Consider the following 20383-nt stretch of genomic DNA (forward strand, 5'->3'; position numbering starts at 1 on the left):
CAGTGATGCACACTTCAAACCACTTCTCTCGATGATCAACCAGTTAGATTGATTTTCAAACTTCCTCCATAAGCATTGAAACTCATCCTTTATGGCCTTGAAACACTCAAAAGACCATCCAAGAACAAGCATGACAACATGCACATGTGTTTCAATCTATTCAAGCAAGAAACAAACGATTGCATGAGATATGCAATTGTATCTCAAGCTTGAATAGCTTATTCACAAGTAACTTGTCCTTTTAGTCCTTATCATTTAGACCTTCACTTTGGCATACTCAAATCCTTTATTATTTTTTTTAGAATTGAATGGGCATTTGAAATGCCATTCAAAATCTTCTTATTAACATTTTTCTCCTCCATTAGCATATCATGACTCATCTATAGCTTTTCCTTGAGATAGGACAAATCCATTCCTTTTAACTCATTTTTCATATTTGATTTAAAGATTAAATAATTTAAAATTTTCATAAATTTTGATTATTTAATTTTCTTTCACATGTTTTCATAAAATACACTTAATTGGCATCACCAATGAAAAATGGTTTTATTTTTTAAACAGATTTACAAAAATTAAAATAACAGGTTTTTTTTTTCCTTTTTAATCATTTTCAATTGATAAAATTCTTTTAGTTCTCGAAATAGATTGAATAAAAGGCAATTTAGTGATTTCCATAAATACCTAAGAATTTTCGTTTCTTCAATTAAGTAGACATGGTATTTCATTTCTTCAATTAAGTAGACACGATATTTTGATGGTTGATAAAATGTATTCATTCAATCTCTTTGCATATTCCCATTTTGTTTATAATAAACTTTACATGTGAAGTGATTAAAATACACTTTTTTGAACCTTTCTCATCCACTTGTTTTAAAAACCTAATCCTATTTCTTTCTATCTCTTTCAATTTATTTTTCATTTTCTATCTTCCCTTCCCTTCCATTCCTCTCCATCCTCTCTCTCCACTTTGAAACAAAAAAAAAATTATAAATTCATGACCAGCCAAAAGAAAAAGAAAAAACGAAAGAAAGGAAAGAAAAGGAAGATTTTTTTTCTTCTTCCTTTGGTTTCAATATTTGAAAAAAAAAATGACAAGCAAGATAAAAACGAAAAAAAGAAAAAAATTAAAACGAAATAGTATTAGAGTTTTGGATGGGAAAAGGTTGAAGAGAAGGGTCTCTTCATCGTTTGATATATAAATTTTATTTTATATATATGTAAAACTTATCAAATATTTTATTTTATAAAAGGTAAAAAAAAAAAATTAAATAAAGTTTTTTAATATAATCTATTCAAATTCTACTCAATTTTAATCAAAATTTGAAATTCCATTTAATTTTTTTATGGGCAGAAAATAAAATATTTTATTTACAAGGTAATATTTGTGTGAATAAAAAATTCAAAGCATATAATAAAAAAGATCAAAATTGTATGATACTATGGGTGAATATTAAAATAATTTTAATTAATGAATTAAATTGGATTTTTATATTCCAAAACAAAAAATTATTGAGGCTATTGGCAGATTCAAAATAGATTGTGGAGTCGTTATTTCGCAGTTCGAGCCGTGATTTCCGTACATGGTGGGGAGGGTTCACCATATATCCATGTACCAACACTACAGATGATAGAAACCCGAATTCACTGCGGCGGCCATACAAGGCCGAGTGGTGCACCAGCCACAGTAAGCCACTGTTGAGTTTTAAAAATAGTCTAAACTAGAATGTTGACTGTCTGACGGCTGTTATAGCGGTAGTGAGATAGCGTGGTAGGCAAGGGAGTATCGGATCGGTTGGTCACGTAGAATCGTAAGCGGTTTTTTTTTCCCTCTCTTCCAGTTTTCCATCACTTTCTCTCAGTTTTTCATACTTTCTCGCACCAGAAAGCGAACGAGAAAATTCAGTAACCACATTCACTGAAGTTCTGCAACCTTTCTCTCTCTAAAATCCATTTCTCTGTATCTTCATGAACCAAAAGAAGCTTATACTGAATGAGAAGGTCAAGGTGGGTGCTCACTTTTTGATCGATACTTTTTCTGTAACTCTTTCCTCCATTTGGTTTCCGAGAAAACGGAAGAAACTGGATGGAGAAACAGGAATCAGTTATGAACGTTTTGTCCTGTCTTTTGGGTTTGATCGCTAAACACGTCAGAATAAGAGAAATGGTTGTACCAGATGTTAGCCTCAGTGAGGTAGACGGAAAACAGATTCATAGTTTTTGTTTCTCTTTCTGTTATTTTATTTATTTATTTATTTTGGGTTTTTAAAACCTTTCCCATATTATCTCCGCAGCCAAACAGAGCCATTATGTCATTTTCATCCATTTGCATTTTTTTGGTTATCCAATTCCTTTGTTGAAAGTGGGATGTGCGATTCAATTTATAAAATTTATTGAGCCTTTTTTTTGTGTGGATATTTGGTATTGTTCTTCAATTTTCGACACCACATTGTAAGATTCTCAGAACCATCTGAAATTCTTAGTTATTTTGTTTGAATTTGCTTCTAAAGAAAAAAGAAAAAAGACGGAAGGCGAGAATTTCAGTTTTGGATGTTTACGCCTGTTTGAGTTAGGCAAGTGAACACCTCAGAATAAGACAAATGGTTTTATCAGACCGTCAGTCTTAGAGAAGTAGAAGTTTATGGTTTTTCTGCTCCTAAGCAATGGATAAAAGGTTCTTATTTTTTGTGTTTTCTTGGGAGCCAAACAGACCCGGTCTTTCATAATTTTCTATTTGAATTTCTTTTATCCAATTTTTTTTATTGAATGTGGCACAGTGATTCAATTTATAAGATTTTTTGAGTAATAATACACCGAAATACTTTGATAACTTTTGCTTGCTTTGCCTCTTAAAACAGAGAATCCAAGAGAAAAACATAGGGAAAATAGGATGTTTGGTTTTAGAAGTTTATGTTTTATGTTGTTGTGAGTTTGGCAGGCAGACGCCAAGGAGAAGAAAAATGGTTCTATCGGACCGATTGTCTCAAATGTAGTAGAGACTTATAGCTTTGTTGAGTCCTAAGAAATGAAAAAAAAGGTTCATGCTTTTTGTTTCATAATCTTCCTGCATTTTCAGCACTGCCAAACACGGCCACTCTTTTCTTTGATTTCCATGTCTATTTCTTTAACCAGACTATTTCTTTTCTGAAGGTTGGGTGCATGAATCAATTTGTATAGTTAATTGATTTTTTCAGAGAAGTTTTTTTGGATACTACAGTGTAAGATGTTACTCTGTGAAGTAAGTTGTTTAGAGATGTTCTTGGAATTGCAGATGAAACGAATTACCAGCTTATGCATTGAAAGAGAAAGGGAAGAAGACTAGAATTCTCAGCTTCTTGCTTTTACAATATATCTGTTGTTCGAGTTTGAAACTGCAGCAACTTCCGCCTTCTCAAATCAGGTCAGAACAGAGTAGGAACACTCTCTCTGTCTGATGGGGAATTTTGTTTTTGTTTTTGTTTTTGTTCCTTTCGTTTTTTCTCTCTGATCAATTCCTTTGATGAATCCGAAGAAAAGAAATCTTTACAGAAAAATACATTGAAAGCGAAGATGGCAGAAAATCCAATAACTAATGAAAACATATATAATGTAGATAACTTTTGCACTTTGCAGGGAAAGCAAATGGCAGTTGGCATTTCTGTCATACAGAGTGATGGCATCATGGAAGGTACATGTGATTGAATCCTCAACAGTTGCTCTGATCAGGGATCAGATATGGTAAGTCATGTTTCTAAGTCTACACAGCAGAAGATAGAGAAGCCACAGTTCTCTGTTGACACTGATTGTAGGGAAAAACAAACAGGTTCTGTTCCCTTTTGCAACCCAATGGAATTGTGAAAGAATACTGTGCCATTTCTGCAGTTCATTTCTTGGGGCAAAATAAGAGAAAGAATTATCGTTATTTTCCTTCTAAAAGAAAGCAGCATTTGTTCCAGACAATGCCGATTCCAAAGGAAAAGCCCTCTGTGACTTATAAATGCACAAAAGAGAGATATGAAGCTTTTAGCTCGACAATTGAGAAAAAATTGCCTCATGATGTTTTGCATATGCGAGAAAATCAATCATTTTGAAAAATACGGTATTTGGCAATGCCAAAACAGTTTACAAGTAATCTTGGACCAAGGTTCCAGAACTGTAAATGGGGGCTGAGGAATAAGGCAGCTTCCCAAGACCTTACCAACCAAAGAACTTGTTCAATGGAGGGAAAAAGGGTTTCAAAGAAATCTCAACAGGCCAATGCTATAAGTAAGCCATCATCCAGGGAAGAAGGGAAACTGATGGATTATGTACAAAAAAAAGACGAAGGGGTTGATACTCATCAGCATCAGCCTTTTCCTTTAGTGAATTCTGGTGAAAAAGGGCGCAAAGGTCTGGTGTGTCGTCCTCGAAAGCGTAAGAGGAGAAAAAAGGGATATCATGGTGGCCAACAAAGTGACTCAATATGCATTGTATGTCAATATGGTGGATGCCTTATTCTTTGTGATCACTGCCCATCTTCATATCATATGGAGTGCATTGACCTTGAGGTGCATTTTCCTTTCCTATAATTTTGGTTTTGCTAATCTTATTAGGATTTGGAAACTTGTCCTTCAGGTGCATTTTCCTTTTCTGTAATTTTAGCTTTGCTAATCTTATTAGGTTTCGGAAACTTGTCTTGCAACTAATCATCTGTTCTTCTATGATACATAGGAGCATGTGCAATTTTGACTTCATAACTTTTATGAGGATGAAATTAGTATGAAAAATGATGATTAAACAAGTCTTGTTCTCTTTCCTTTATATTATGCTATATTAGGTGGTCATTGCATTGCTAGTATGATCCAAGAGGTTTGTAAATCTATGCATACCTTGGCTTACTAGAATTATCAGAGGCAATTACTATTTTTCATTTCTTTATTATTAAAATTTTCATGTTCTTGAAAAGGTTTTTTTTTTTTTTTTTTTTTTCAAACATTGAGAGCAAGGTTCTTATTTCTGTTAATTATGGTAATAAACTGACTATTAATTTTGGAACTTGAGAGTTCTTGGTATTGAATTTGTTCCATAATCCATAATACTATTCCAGCTCGGCTGTAATTTTATTTTTAAAGCTGGTTGTTTACACTGTGTGACACTAAGAACAATAGAGGACAATCAGTTTTTGTGGAAAAATTAAGTTTTTTTAATGCATGAAATGAAATGAGGAATTATTGGTTCTTCTATAAGCCCTGGAATTGAGGTTTGAAGGCCTTAAGGGAGCTAGCTAACTAATTGACAGATGGAGGGGGCTTCTTTAAGAATTTTGTAGCCTGGTTCATCCCTGAAGTGTATTGAAAGATTATATATTTCATTCTGGAAAGATTTGTTTCTTTTATGTTAATAATCTAATTTTTGATGGGTTTAAGGTTGAGGAGTCAAATTTCTTGAATAAAATAGGGGCTATAATTCTTGAGGGATTTGGCTGGCATTGGTTAGTTTTAGTTTATGTTGCACCTATTTTCCTGTGGTGGGTTAGTTGTTGGCTTTGTTGAGGCCCACAAGTCCTTTATGCATTCATCTTAATGAAAATTTTGCTTTCCATCCAAAATAAACAAATGACTCCTGAAGAGATATTTGGAAAATGAAAATGTGAGTAAATACGCAATTGAATGCATTTTATGAAAAAAATAAAAATTAATTACCACTTGAAATCAAGGAATAAAACAGAAGGGGAAGCTTAAAATTCCCGACAATCAAATATGCTTGTGGAAAATAAATTTGATTGCAGATCTAAAACCATGCAATAAAAATTATGTATTATGTCACAAATCCTTGTGTTGCACAAATGACAAATAAGTTGTAAAATGAGAATCTAGGATGATGTTAATCTTTTCAATTTTAAAAAGGTATTTAACCCCATAAGTAACATGTGGAGCCTTAAAGCAATTATTTTGCAACTCCTAGGGTTACTATTGGTCTTTGTATATATATGTACATGTGTTCTTAGAAGGGTAGTTAACTCCATAAGAAACATGTGAAGCTGAAAAGCATTTACTTAGGCAATTGATAGGTTCACATTTGGGCTTTGTGTTTTCTTGTGTATGCATGCTTGTGTGGGTGTGTGTGTGTAGAGAGAGAGAGAGAGAGAGAGATGATTTAGGCTTATAAATCAATGAGAATGAAATGGATGAAATGTCTCAATCTTTTTTCTATTTTTATAAATTAACATGGATTAAAGCTTTTTTTTTTATTTATGACATAACATGGATTAATATGATACTAGTACACATTGGACAATTCTTCCAATTGAAGTTATCCACTTCCTACATACATAAACCATGATAAGCATGTTACTATATTTAATTTTCTAATTTCTTTTTGGTGTGTTCGTTCGTATTTGATTTGAATTTTGAACTCATTAAGTACCTTTAAAAATTACTTTTTAATCTTTTAAAGCATTCCTACTTTTTTCTCCTTTGAGATGGTTGTAAATAGGTGTATTATCATTTTTTAGTGGATTTTTCTTATTTTTGTCTCCTTCTCTAGATAAATTTCTTTGTATGCTTGATTCAATACAATGAGAGTATTAATTTTAACAAACTTATATTTAATGTTTGACCATTCAGAATGTTCCAGATGGAAAATGGTTTTGTCCATCTTGTTGTTGTGGCTTATGTGGCTTGAGAGATGTAGATGCTCAAAGTCAACTATTCACTGAAGTTTGTGACCAATGCTCCTTACAATGTAAGTTATGGTCTAAAGTAATTCCTTATATTTGTCATTTATAATTTAATTATCTTTTTTCATGTTACTTTGTAGATCATGTGGATTGCATGACTAGAGCTAGAATTGGATTTCCTAGAAGCCATCCATCTGAGAAGTTTTGCAGCCAAAATTGTTTTGAGGTATTTGTTCTCTCCATCTTGTTAATATTTCTTTAAGAACATACCAAGGCACACAACTTATACAAAAACATTATGCATCATTTCCTCTCCTTTGTGTTTTATCCCATTATATTACGTTCTGTTGGTGCTTTTCGGTTTTTTTTTCTTTCCCGTTCCATATTGGAAAGTATATAAATAAAAGTAAGTAGATAGAAATAGAAAACATAACTATTGCAAGAATAAACAATTTTATTTATTCTTTTATAGGTAAAAGATAATTTATAAATGGCTATTATAAAAAAGAGAATGCACCCCAAATATATAAGAAGTATGACAAGTGCACCAACAAAAGGAAAAAACATGAGTAGAATGTAGCTCCTCCTTATATAATCAACAAAGTTGAATAAGGAAATATTCTCACAACCTAGGTAACATTTGGATTAACCATATAATCTATTCAAAAAATATTCTTTCAATGACTTGTCCTAGTTTTCGAGGTCTTCAAAATTTTCTCTTGTTGCACTCCTTCCAACTACACTAGAGCCATGAATCTACCATGTCAACATAATAACAAACTTTTAATTGATTGAGGCATTTCCTAATCAACCCGAAAATGAGAAAATTGCAAAATCTATAATATTTAATTTGACCATTTTATCCAGAGAATGCTCATTGACCAAATCAATTGAATAATTTGCATGAAACCTCTAGCCATTTGCAATTCTCAATCATGAAAATTCCTTGAAAAACAAGGACTCTATATATTAGAATCTACTTTATTATCCTATGTATTCATTACTTAAGCCTCTCTCTAGTGAAGAAGACTAAATAAAATAGCTAAGGAATCTTTAAGAGGCAAGTCATCATACCAATGATCCAACCAAAATTTAGTTCTTTGACTATCACTCACTTAGAATTTGATCATAGAAAATAAGTCTTCCCATCATTTTCTAATGGCTTTGATAGACCCATGTTATCCTTACCCTCTCTTGAGTTGTTAAACACTAACCCCCATTTGACTATTTGTATTTCCCTACAATAGTTAGCGTTCAAACACATATCTTCATTGGTAAATCTTCACAACCATTTCACAAAAAGGCATTGTTGAATAACAAAATGTTTTTTTAACCCTAATTCACCATTATGTTTGCTTAAGCAAATAGTAAGCCTAATTAATCAAGTGGTACTCTCTCTCTAAGGAACCTCCTCCCTATAAAAATTCACACTGAATTTTTTTTCTATCCTCAAAACAAACTACTCTAAGATTAAAAAATAAGGACATGAAATAGACAGACAAGCTAGATAGAGTGCTCTTAATGAGTATAAGTCTCCTACCCATAGAGAGTTAGTCTTTGCTATGAAGAGAGTCTTTGCTTAAAATGCTCCTTAAATGAATCCCACATTGAAGAAACCCTGCCCAATCATTGATCTTCCTTTCTGAATGTTCTTTAAGGAAGACATTTTACAACTCTTACAAGAAAATGACTAAGAACCTTCATTACCAAAATAAAAAAATAAGGAGAAAAAGGTCTTTTGTCTCAAACATCTAGAGCTTATGAAATAACTTATTGGAAATCCATTCACCAAAATTGTAAATCTGATTATAGACATATAAAATCTTATCTACTTTATCCACTTCTAACCAAATCACATCTTGTCCATCTCTTAACTAAGGTCCCATTTAATGTGATCATAAGCATTATCAATATCTAATTTGCATGCCATCTCCACATTTTTGCTTCTGATCCTTGAATTAATAGCATCGTTAGCAATAAGAGTCACATTCAAAATTTGTTTAACCTACATGAAAGAAAATTTAGAAGCTAAGATGACTTTTCCTATCACCTTCTTAAGTCTATCCACTAAAATCTTGGCCAACGATTTGTACAAGTTTCCAAGCAAACTAATTGGATTAAGTTTTCTAGATCTTCTACCCCATGCCTTCTCTTGAGAATTAAAAGCAGAAGTGTAACCTTTAGACTCTTCTTAAAGGTATTAGACTCATGAAATTCGTGCAAAAACTTTGTCACATTGTTTAGAAGAAAGAGCCAACAACTTTGTAAAAATGCCATAAAAAGGCCTAGACGCGGGGCTTTATCTCCTCTCAACTCCTTGGGAGCTGTCAAAGCCTAATCTTTAGTAAAACAACCTCTTGAAAAAACCTTTTTAGCCTCCCCCATATTACCAAAAGTCACCACCTTGATACTTGGTTTTCAATCCCTTAGATCAAGATAAAGCTCAGGGAAAAAATCAGAGATCCCTAAATTAATCTCTAATGTTTCTGAAATCAGATCAACATTGATTCTAAATTTTCTAATCAAATTCCTTCTTTGATGGTCATTAGCCATGCTATGGAATAACTTGTTATTTTTGTTCTCTTCCTTAGGCCACAACACCTTAGATTTTTTTCATCAAACCAATCTTCTCTAACAACACCAAATTCTTATATTCCTCTAACATAACACTTCGAGCCTTTTTTTGTAATGAAAAAAGCTCCCTATTCCACTATTGTAATTTTTTCAAGGCTTTCAATTTTCTTCCCATGATGAAACTTACAGAGCTCTTGAAAACAAACTAAGCTTGTACTTTGATTGAATCTTGAAAGTTGATTTCTTTGAGCCACATAGTCTCAAATATGAAGCAACACTTTTCTCTCCTTAATATGCCATAATCATAAAGAATTGGATAGTTATCCAACACAAGCTTAGACAAAATACTTTGAGTCATGTTGGGGAGGTGGTCTTCTTAACCCAATCCAATCTAGACAACAAATGAAAGATACTAAGGTTAAAAAAGCCAAATGTAGGTATTCATTATATATATATATATATATATATATATATATTAACATATGTTATTCTGGAATAGTGAAATCTCTGGAGATTATATAAAGGTTGGGAAGGAAATATATTATAAATGCACTAACATGCACTAACTCAAGTGATAAGATAAATGTGTAATAAAGTTAAGAACTCACTTGGGAAGTATTAGATTTACGACATGAAAGTCGCATGTTTGATCCATGGTCTCATATTTAATGACCATTCTAAACCTACTAAAGAAGTGAAAGGTTGATGTTTGATACATAACTAGGTAAAAGCTAAGGAGATAAGCAATCTAGATACTAAGGAAACTAAAAATTGAATTTAGCATAGATAATTTAAAAGCCAAATTTTAGAAAGAACTACAAAAAAGGAAAAAACAAGATGATAATTGACAAATGACCTATCAAACTACAAACAAAAATATATGTATTCTCATTGAGAATTGTGAAGACCCTTATATTGCAACAACATAGCATGCATCTTTTATTAAAAAATATGCTTCTTCATTGGTTGATTAGGCCACTTATGAGAATTCCAATTGCCACGACCACTTATGAGAATTCTGATTGCCACGATCACTTATGAGAATTCTAATTGCCATAAAAAGGTCCAGTATCCCTCATAAAAGAGTTCTAAGAATCCTAATCTCTATTAGCAACCCATCTTTTGATTCTACAATCTTCATCCACTACAACAACAAGATGGCTAAACCAAATGTTGTTTCAAGGCTTTCAAACAGGAGTGCCCCTTCAAACAGAATTAAGATCGACTTACCTTTTTTTTTCCTTCTTTAATCACCTTACTTTTGAGGAAAATATTTTGTTGAGGCTGAACCTTTTGGTTTTTCCTATTGAAGAACTTATGGTAACTCTTCTTCTAGTTCAGGTCTCAATTGAAATTTTAGGATCTTCATTCATCTATTTAATTTATTGTCGATATATCAAATCATCTCCAACTTACAAGAACATTTTAGAAAAAAATTTAATTAGAAGTTACTACCAAATAGACTCTTAGTCTTCTCTGCCCATATCATCATGAAAATAGAAGTAGTCTAAGCTAAATGATGCCTATCTATTTGACATGGTTTTTTCTGCTTCCTCCATTCACTTACCACCACCTCTCCTAGTGGCTTTCTTTCTTTACTTTGTCTAATTCTTTCTTAACATTTTTATATAATTGAAATAAGATATTGCATAGGGAATACAATGGAAAGGAGGGGAGAAAGTCCAAAAGATTCTTAAGTCATTTATTTTTAGTCAAATGAAGGGATGTTTAAGATAGCCCAACCTTGATATAGACAATCCATTGAATTATTTTCCTACACCTATTTTCATAAAGGAAACTTTGATAAATTTTTTTAGAGTTTTTCACTTTCTTCCTTACACTAGTTCTCATTAGTGGGTAGCTTGGGAATACTTATGGTCATAGGGTTGTTGCAGACCAAGTCTATTTAAAGAAAATTAAGCCTTTGGCTTTTTAAAGATAAAAGACGCCTTGGTGGATTTCTTGGGGGATGGTGAGTTATTATCCCTGTTGGTGTTGGATTAGTATCAACATTTTAGATATGGTCGGTCATTTCACCTTGCACCAACTGCTCATGAAGCACCAATATGCAAGAGTGATTTACTTCTTATTGACATGGGAAATTTAAGTAGACAAGTGTGGTGGTTTGCATCATGGTTTAATGTATATATCATCATCTAAATATGAGATGGTTCCTTTCATGGAATTCAAAATCAAGCAACACAGGAAAAAACTTTTCCATATTGGCCAGCTCAAAGGATCTTTCTCATAAGATTCTGAAATAGAAGTTGAGTTTGAGGAGAGTTCTTTTCTAATATAGAAGTTGACTTTGAGGGAAGTCCATTTACATCATCGATTGGTTTACCGCCATTATTTAGTTGGAGTTAACCACCAATTTCTAATCAAGGAGTAGCCTTATTGAAGAAATCATGGATCTTTTGCACAAAAGACAAAAACGCAAAATAAACTTTGATTCCTATGTTGCACGAAGATCAAAACTATTCTTCATCAATGGTCAATATGGTTTAATTATCTTGCTTGCTCAATCTAGTTAATATAGGAAAAAAAATCTAAAAGAATGGTATTGATTTCTTCAAAGACATCGAAAATGATCCCTAGAGCAAATCAAATAGGTTTTGATGTTACAAATATTGAATTACCTTTACAAGCTTCATTCCAACTTTTTCTGAGTTTGCTGTCTTGGAATATGAAACATTAAAGCTGCTATTGCAAACCTAAGCTCAAGAACAAACTTAAGGTTTGAAATATTGTGCCAAGGATTCAATTGGAATTCAATACAGATGGAAAATGGTGCATGGAGCTCAATGAAAAAGTTATGGAATTATCTTCTCTTAGTACCATTATAGCTTGGTTGCTATCACATACGAGATTTGTCTCATTTGAAGGGTGCATACTAAAGAATAAAATTTATATTGCTTGAGTTCCAAATATGAAAGTATTGATGAATTGAACTCTCTTGTGGAGAGTTCTTGTTAAGTTGGCATGACGGTCCTTGAAGACATTGTTTTGAATCACTATTGTGTGCACTATATGAATTAAAGTGGTATTTGAATGTTTTTGGTGGTTTATGAATTGGGAAGATCTTTTAACCTTATTTTCAACTCATCTTCATTACAATTACTCAATTTTATAGATTAATTTGTGAAGACTTCTTGGCTGATTGGATGGATATCACGATGACGCTAGGAAAATTTATACTTCAGTGTTAAAACCTTTTGTTTGATGGAAGTGTTAAACTGAAGTTGAAGAGGTTTATCAAAAGGAATTCCAACAGATTGAAGAAGCATCGTGAAAAATTCCTCAATTTCAGTTGACTGTGATGTTTTTCAACCTCCAGTTTTGCATATTCATCTTAGCATTGAATTCTTAAACCCACTAGGAATTGTGGATGAGTCTTCTCTAACCAATGGAGATTGATGTGGGGGAATTCATTGGATCATTTTCCTACATCTCTTTTCATAAATTCAAGAACAAGAAGTGACATTCTTTATGTTCAAATAAAATTGCATACCTTATTTGCCATGATTTGGTTAGAATCTAGAATCAAATATGAACAAATTGGGACATGCTCGCTATTCAAGACCTATATGCTTGGAAAGCTGCATGAATCTAGTTTCCAACAAAAAAAAAATAGTGCCCAAATTGAAATTTTTTACAAGGAGATATAATGGAAATAGTGAACAGGAGACAAGCTGGCAGCCCTGTACCAAGAGCTGTGTGAGCGTTGTCCAGCAGAAGCCTTGTATCCATTTTGAGCATATTGAAGCCTCAATTACAACTGATAATGCACGTCCTTGACCTTCCATTTAATTAGTTTTCAAGTCCCTATATCTCTCTCTTAGTAAAGTAAACTTTGGTAAAAAACCAAAAAAAATTTCAGTCTTTTACTTGCTGCCCTAGACTAGGTGTCAATGGGAATTTGCTTCGAGAATTTCTATGGTTGCAGGACAGTGGCCTTAGGTTTTGCTGTGTTTGAACTAAGCGTGCTTATGAAATGATTTTTTTGAATTTTTGATTTATAAAATGAATTACAACATCAGCTTATGATTTGTCTTTTACTCATTTCTCAGGCTATTTTTTTTTTTTTAAAAGAAATGAACAACTCTAGTTTACTCCAGATGTATGAAAGGTTATTAGAAAATTGTGACACTGTAGATGAAGCAAAAACAAAGAATTAACAATGATTAGTGTCATCTGGAGAGAGTTAAAACCTAGATCATCTCTAATCTACTTAAATACCCACACGTAATTGATTTAAATGAAACACAATGATCTAACCATTAGGAAAACATTCTAAGTGTGTCTATAGAATCAATTATGTCAGATTTAGGAGAGATACAAAGAGATCCTTGATTATAGAAGAGAAAATCACCAATCTTATAGTAGGAAATGAATTATACCTGAAAATCAATGCATCTTTGTGTTAATTTTCACCTAAGGCAATCCTCTTTCGGTTGTGGAAACGCTTAGCTGCTAACTATGACTGAGAAAGCTTCTTTACCATGTTTGGCAGCCAAGAATATGATAGTAAAATGCAGAGGAAGAGGAAGAGATCTGAGAAGGAAAAATTGAATTTCAAAAATATTCTCAAAGTGCCAAAAGATAAAAAATATCCCCTCAAAAGAATTCCCCAGTACCAAGAACTAGCTTATTTATATGACAAGTGATACGATCTCCTCATGCCATATCACTTAAAAAATCATATAGAATATAACATATAAAATAAAACCAAAGTTAACTAATTACAATCCTTTAAGACATATATTTGATAAAATAGTAAAAATGATAGAAAGAGGGTTCCAATGTCAAAATTTCAATGCCACAATGGTTTCAAATTGATACAAGGTGATAACAACTTTCTTTAACAAAAATAGTCCCAATATCAAAATATAAACAAGTATATGATTAAAGTGTCACACTAGTGTCTTTTTGCTTGTCGATTTGGTATTGATACCTTGATTCAGTATTGAACCAAGAATTCTTCAATATACTGCCAGCTGCTGATACCTTACCTGTGATATTGATTTCATTTCAACAGCAACCTTCATATTGATATGTTATAATACTCCAAAACTCCATCTTTCTAGAACTTTTCAACACTTCAAACCACTATCAAATTCGTTCCAATACCTTCTTTTCATCGAACTATGCCCTTCTATTGATGCTTATCAAATCTAGCATTGAAATCTCTTCAGAATTTTGACACCATCTATGAACTCACCTTTTTCACTTTGTCTCTCTTAGTCTTTCACTTGCTGCTTGCCCTGCTCATTCCTGGGTTCATTTTCAAGAGTTTCTTCCCTGTTTTCTGCATCAACTGTTACAACTCCCACCATTAACTCCAATTAGGCATTAGCTAAAACAGAGGTCTTTGTAGACTGAATTGTATGCCTTTCTTCTACAAAAACATCCTTTTAGACTTGAGAAATATCATGATTTGCATATAAATCAGGCTGTTCCAGACCAAGGCCTGTTAAAGGAGTTCTTCTCATTTTTGCTCTTATCCCCTACATGGGTTCATTGTGGGCTGTATATTACCTTGTGTTCACTTGTGCTGCCACCTTCTTCTTCATCTTACTGGCATCAAGCCTGATTTCAGTTTAATGACATATCTAGAAGGGTAACAGATGAGCTAAACCAATAAAAAAATAAAAAAGAAAACAATAGACAACGACAAAGAAGAGAGTGCAAAGAATCCATCCAGCTAAATTCCGACCAAATTACCAATGAGTTCTAAGAAAGATTTCTGGTTTCAGATTTGGTCTTTGGCTGACATTGTGCTGACATTAGCATAGTTGGTCTCTAATGACAGCCCAAGAACATTATATGCGTTTATATAATAATCAGTGAATTCTTTCTATGTAGCATAACTCAGATACTTCTAGAAAGTTTGTGATTGGAATACATGTGGATCATCAGTGCAAATTTCTCATTATATATTGAAAGTGAAATGCTCCTTATGTTGGGCCTTTTTGTTTTGGAGAAAAAATCGAGTTTCTATAACATCTCTGTGTGGCATCCATTGTTATCAATATAACTTTTTTTATTTTATTTTTTTATGAGTTTGCTCAATGTCATCTGACATAACAATAGGTAACACTTCGGAACTTTTTATTGGCGTGTTACTTGTTAATGTCTGATAATTGATTTCCTCTGGAGTTTCTTTTAGTATTCAGGCAAGAGTTATTGCTGGAATTACTACTCTGCATGTTTTATGTGAGTTTTATTTCATGCTCTTGGGTTATGTTGTAATTTCTTTCTTTTTCCTTTCTTGTTGTATGCATATAAATTTGTTTCCATTCTACTATAATAATGATCCAGTTATTTACAATTTAGTTACTACTTTCAGTTGTGCGGCCGCATTCACCAACTTCTAGGAATTCGAAATCCAACTAGTGTGGATGGCTTAACCTGGAAACTCCTGAGATCAACAAGAAATGATTGTAATGTTTACAATGAATTAAGGATTGATACCTGCAGTGAGTTATCTCAAGCCCTCAATCTTATGCACGAGTGTTTTGAACCCATCATTGAGCACCACACAAAGAGGGATCTCATTGTTGATATTGTTTACAACTCAGTGTAAGACTTTCTTTCACATATTGTAGTAGTTCAATTTATTCTAGGTACAACTGCACTAATTTTGAGTGCTGATTTAGAACTGAAGAAAATATTTCTGCGACTTTCCTTAATGGTTTCTTTATAAGGGACATTTCTGCAAACCATAGTTGAATTTCTGCGGTGAATACATGTCTACTTGAGTACTTCATTTTGAATGTTCTGTCTGCCTTAGTTTGTGTTTGCATATGCATATTATTATAACAATGATACTGTTCAATTATCTATCCATTTAATTTGATGCAATGCTACTGGACAGGTTCTTTTAGTAGTAAAATTTAATTTTATGTGGGCATTCCGATCCAAAAAATTTAAGGAATCAAAGTGGATAGCAACGCCAAATCTGAAGGTTGTAACCAAATCAGAAACTGAAACAAGTTCTGTTTAATTCAATAACAGATCTGAAGCTTAAAGGCTTATCTTAGATGTTGAGGAAACCCTTGAACTAGGAATCATGTGCTAACTATCAACTCATGTCCAAATTTGAGAAATGGCCATAAATTTTCCCCCCTTAAAAATATCTTGGTAAGTTGGTGATATTGGTAAAACCTTGTTCAAGTCATGCCAAAGTTACACAATGTTTGGTTCATCAGATAGCTTTATAGGATCAGGGGAGCCTTATAGTGAAGAGAATCATGGCATTGGACAGAGTTTGGTATGTAAAAAGAGTAGAATATTTGCAAATGAAGCAAAAAACCTGTGGTCTTGGTTTCAGCTGAGATTTCAATTGAGCATTTCAGTGCCATCTGCATCAAATAAGGTAACCCCTTTTTCCGGGTGTCCAACGTTTCTTCAATGCAGGTGTGAGAAACCAGGATCAAAATCCATTCTTTTCTTTTTTCTTTTAGCATCATATTTTTTTTTTGGGTCACTGTCTTTGATCCATCAGAAATTATGACCTAACGGTCTTGGATAGTCCATTCCCTCTTTTATATCTTTCAGTTTAGAACCAAGTATAAGGGGGTTAACTCACAAGCATATTATATTCCAAGGTTTTTGAAAGTAAAAATTCAACATTTCCTGTGTTTTGTAAAGAAGCAAAGGAAAAATCATATTTTTAAGAGCGTGTTAATAATTTTTCCTCTATATCTATCTCTAGATCAAAATTCAAGCGGTTGGATTTTCGTGGCTTCTATATCATGGCTTTGCAGAAGGATGATGAGTTTGTATGTGCGGCCACAGTAAGGTAATTACTAATTATCTGAAATATTTGCAATTCCTTCATATCATTCATTGGGCTTTAGGCTTTTATGAATTGTGTTTATGAGTATCTCCATGGTTTAAGGATCCATGGACACAAGGTTGCAGAGATGCCTCTAGTTGCTACTGCTTTCAAGTATCGCCGGCAGGGTATGTGTCAAGTTCTTGTTCATGAGCTAGAGAAGGTAATATTTCTTGATATTGCTTAATGATTTATTTATTTATTTTACTTGGAGATATTCTATGATATGACAAAAAAGGAAAACTTGGAATGTAAGTTGAATCTCTCTCAACCCTACCTTAGTTAAGAGCTTGTTTGATACTGATTCTATGAGGCGTTTCTAATCTTTCTAACACTTGAAATTTTTTATCATTCAAGTATTAAGAAGGCTAGAAACATTTTCTAAAACCACTGCCAAACACACTCTAAAATATGTGAAGTTTTAATCTTTGTTCCCTTCATCTTTTCAGCAATAAAAAATGTTTCCTAGCTTATGCTCTATTACAATTCCATGGGCAAAATACAAGCAATCTATTTTTCTGTCTGCAGATGCTCAGTCAATTGCATGTTGAAAGATTAGTCTTGCCTGCTATCTCCGAGCGATCAGAGCTTTGGCAATCTTTATTTGGTTTTTCAGAGATGTCATCTGCTGAAAGGCTAGAACTCCTACGTTTCCCTTTCTTGGGATTTCAAGGAACCACGATGTTCCAGAAAATCCTCAGCAAAATCATCCCCAGAATGGAAACGAGGGGTAAGTTTCTATGTATCTGTTTACCATATTCAACCAACACCATCTTTTAACTAGGTGCGGTTCTACTTTGTTCTTTTTGTTTCTCATTTTGGTTTATTGGGCAAAATTTTGCTGGTGCATCTTAAGAGTCTGGAGGGAGTCTTCCCAGAGTCTCTCTGGTACTTTCTAACTATTGAATCATGGACCCTGTTTATTCTGACTATGGGTGTTTAATAGTTTACTTTAAAGTGTGTCTCACTACATTTTTCTTCACTCTTTCATAAATTGGACCTGGTTTTCATAATCAGGACTGGGTGTGCTTTTGGCGGTCCGGGAAAATATCCTCATCCAGTTAGTTGGGTCCTGCCTGCAACTTCATGTAGGAAAACAACAAATCAGTTGCATATCAACAACAAAAAATTATTGTATTTTGTGACTTGTTCTAACTGGAATTCCCTTGAAATTGGTCTTTTTTACTGGAATAATAGTCTATATTTAATTATACTATTCACAGTTGAATATTCAGCTACATGTCGACCTTTAGACCCCTGTACCATCAACAGTGGACTGTTAATATCGTTTGCTTTTTTTTTCTCTTTTTCATACAGTATGAGAATAGAGGTGGACATGGCAATGAGTGAAGATTTTGGAACTTAAATTACAAGGTGATGAGGTCAAAAATTGGAATCATTCGGAAAGAGAAGAATATTTCTGAAGATTGCAATGGAAATGCAAGCATGCATAAACCTGTGTATTGCAAGCAGGGATTCAAGGATAGGTGGTAATTTGGATTGAAATTGAGTAAAAGATATGGAGAAAGCATCCATATCTTGAAAATACAGAAAAGTTTTCCTTCTTGGTATTCTTTTGTTGGAGAATTACCAACTTAAGGTTTGTTTCCAATGTAAAGTTTGCAGATTCATAGCCACATCCAAGTCCCTATATCTTCACAATTTTGGATTATGGAGTAAAGCCAAGAAAATAGAGAATAATTTCTATGTTTCTCCATTTCATAAATAAATTTCCTATGTTTCTCGGAGGGAAAAGGAGAGAAAATAACACTCTTTCAGCAGTGAGTTTAAATGTTGTGATTATTAACATATTGTTTTGAGCCGTGATAAAATTATTTAATATTCTCCATGCCAAATAGATATGTGATAGCCTTGTTGGGATTGAGCCTCATGGGCCCATCATGGTTGGCACTTAGCACTTCCAAAGGAAAGACCAGAGGCCCAGGACCATGGCCTCTTAATCCACCAATTGTTTATTTGTCCCAATAAAGGAGGCGTCCCCAGGAATTGAAGCTAGGACCAGATCTTAAGGTCCACCTAAATGAGAATCAATTCTTCCAAATCAAAAGATTAAATTTTTTAGTACTTTTTAGGTTTGTGATGACAATTTAACCCTAACTAAATGAAAAGATTAAATTCTCATTTAGGTTGATTATTAGTATTGAAAAGATTAAATTTTTAATTACATTTATGATGACAATTTCAGGAATGACTTTTGTTCTGTCCAGTAATTAAAACTCTAACTAAATGAAAAGATTAAATTCCCATTTAAATTAATTATTAGTATTGATAAGGGTATTTTTGGAAATAAAAAAGTGACAAAACTCCTACTTTTATAGGTAGTATAGATTATTCCTTAATTAAAGTCAATATTTAAAAAGATTTTGAGACATATTTGGATAGTCTTGACCATTAAAATATTATTATTATTTAATTAAAATTGATATTTAAGAAATTTGGAAAAGCATAGTTGGATACTTTTTAATTTACTTTTAATGAAAATTTATAGTTGCTTTTCTAATTCTCACATTCACAATTTTATTTATTGTGAAAATCATATTTTAATGATCAAAATTCTATTTTTTTATATTCAAATTGATTATCTCTCTTTTTATAATGTGAGGCTAATGTGAAACAAGTAACAACTTTTAATGGTGATAAAACTTTGACACTAGTTAAAACTCACTCACTTGAAAAACAAAAGGTGCATATGACACTAGTTAAACATTGACACTGGGGACATTGAGTGAAGCCAGTTTTCCTCCCTATACATTCAGAAGCCAAGACCCACTTTTATGACAAACCAGAGATCAATAATTGGGGTTCTGTCTCCAGATTTGACAATCTAGTTGTTGAGGTCCTTTCATGGCCATATATGTAACAAAGTGGACCCTGTACGAATGTGATGTTGGCATCGAAAGGCAGCCTTAGTATCATGAATATGAGTTAAAAGTTTTAGAATCCAATAAAAACAGACTGTTTTTCACCCATATGCTACAACTCCCCATCAACCTGATTCAAGATACCCCACTCAAAGATTAGGATTTGTCTTGTTAGATCCCAAAGATTCAGTAATAATCTCTTTTGATATAGGGTTTAATTCCTTTTCATATACCATGATATCAAACAGAACCAATTTGAATTGCTGGATATTCCAAAATGAAAAACTAAATTGATTACCATGGCCATGAAGCACACCAAGATGATGGGCGAAGACTACACCAAAGCAGCAACAGAAGGAGCTCCTAGAAATTCAGCTTATCTCAAACATTATTTTTAATGTACCAAATGATATTAACTCAAAATCCTGGGTATTTAACTATTTATTTAGCGAA

The 20383-nt window shown here is 32.9% G+C and overlaps 1 protein-coding gene across 2 annotated transcripts; it reads left to right on the forward strand.

The window, feature by feature from the left end:
* Nucleotides 1–1805: 1805 nt before the first annotated feature.
* On the forward strand, nt 1806–18813 carry LOC104879177 (increased DNA methylation 1). Of its 2 annotated transcripts, none has more exons than XM_059736547.1 (10): nt 1806–2004; nt 3269–3397; nt 3610–4523; nt 6582–6699; nt 6775–6860; nt 15558–15790; nt 16926–17012; nt 17112–17211; nt 17577–17778; nt 18366–18813. In XM_059736547.1, the coding sequence occupies exons 3-10, from the start codon at nt 4086–4088 to the stop codon at nt 18368–18370; spliced, it is 1269 nt and encodes a 422-aa protein (XP_059592530.1). In that variant the 5' UTR covers nt 1806–2004; nt 3269–3397; nt 3610–4085; the 3' UTR covers nt 18371–18813. The 2 variants fall into 2 exon arrangements, with proteins under 2 accessions (XP_059592530.1, XP_059592531.1); XM_059736548.1 differs by lacking the exon at nt 1806–2004 and having other exon boundaries at nt 2680–3397; nt 3610–3714; nt 3859–4523.
* The last annotated feature ends 1570 nt before the right edge of the window (nt 18814–20383 follow it).

The sequence above is a fragment of the Vitis vinifera genome, chromosome 4 (genome assembly GCF_030704535.1).
Source record: "Vitis vinifera cultivar Pinot Noir 40024 chromosome 4, ASM3070453v1".
Taxonomy (NCBI): Eukaryota; Viridiplantae; Streptophyta; class Magnoliopsida; order Vitales; family Vitaceae; genus Vitis; species Vitis vinifera.

Bases quoted from the DNA above. Each gene is read 5' to 3' on its own strand.
- LOC104879177 (XM_059736547.1), top strand. From the start codon at position 4,086: ATGCCAAAACAGTTTACAAGTAATCTTGGACCAAGGTTCCAGAACTGT. The intron at 6,700-6,774 runs GTAAGTTATGGT...GTTACTTTGTAG, and splicing joins TGACCAATGCTCCTTACAAT to ATCATGTGGATTGCATGACT. The intron at 6,861-15,557 runs GTATTTGTTCTC...TACTACTTTCAG, and splicing joins GCAGCCAAAATTGTTTTGAG to TTGTGCGGCCGCATTCACCA.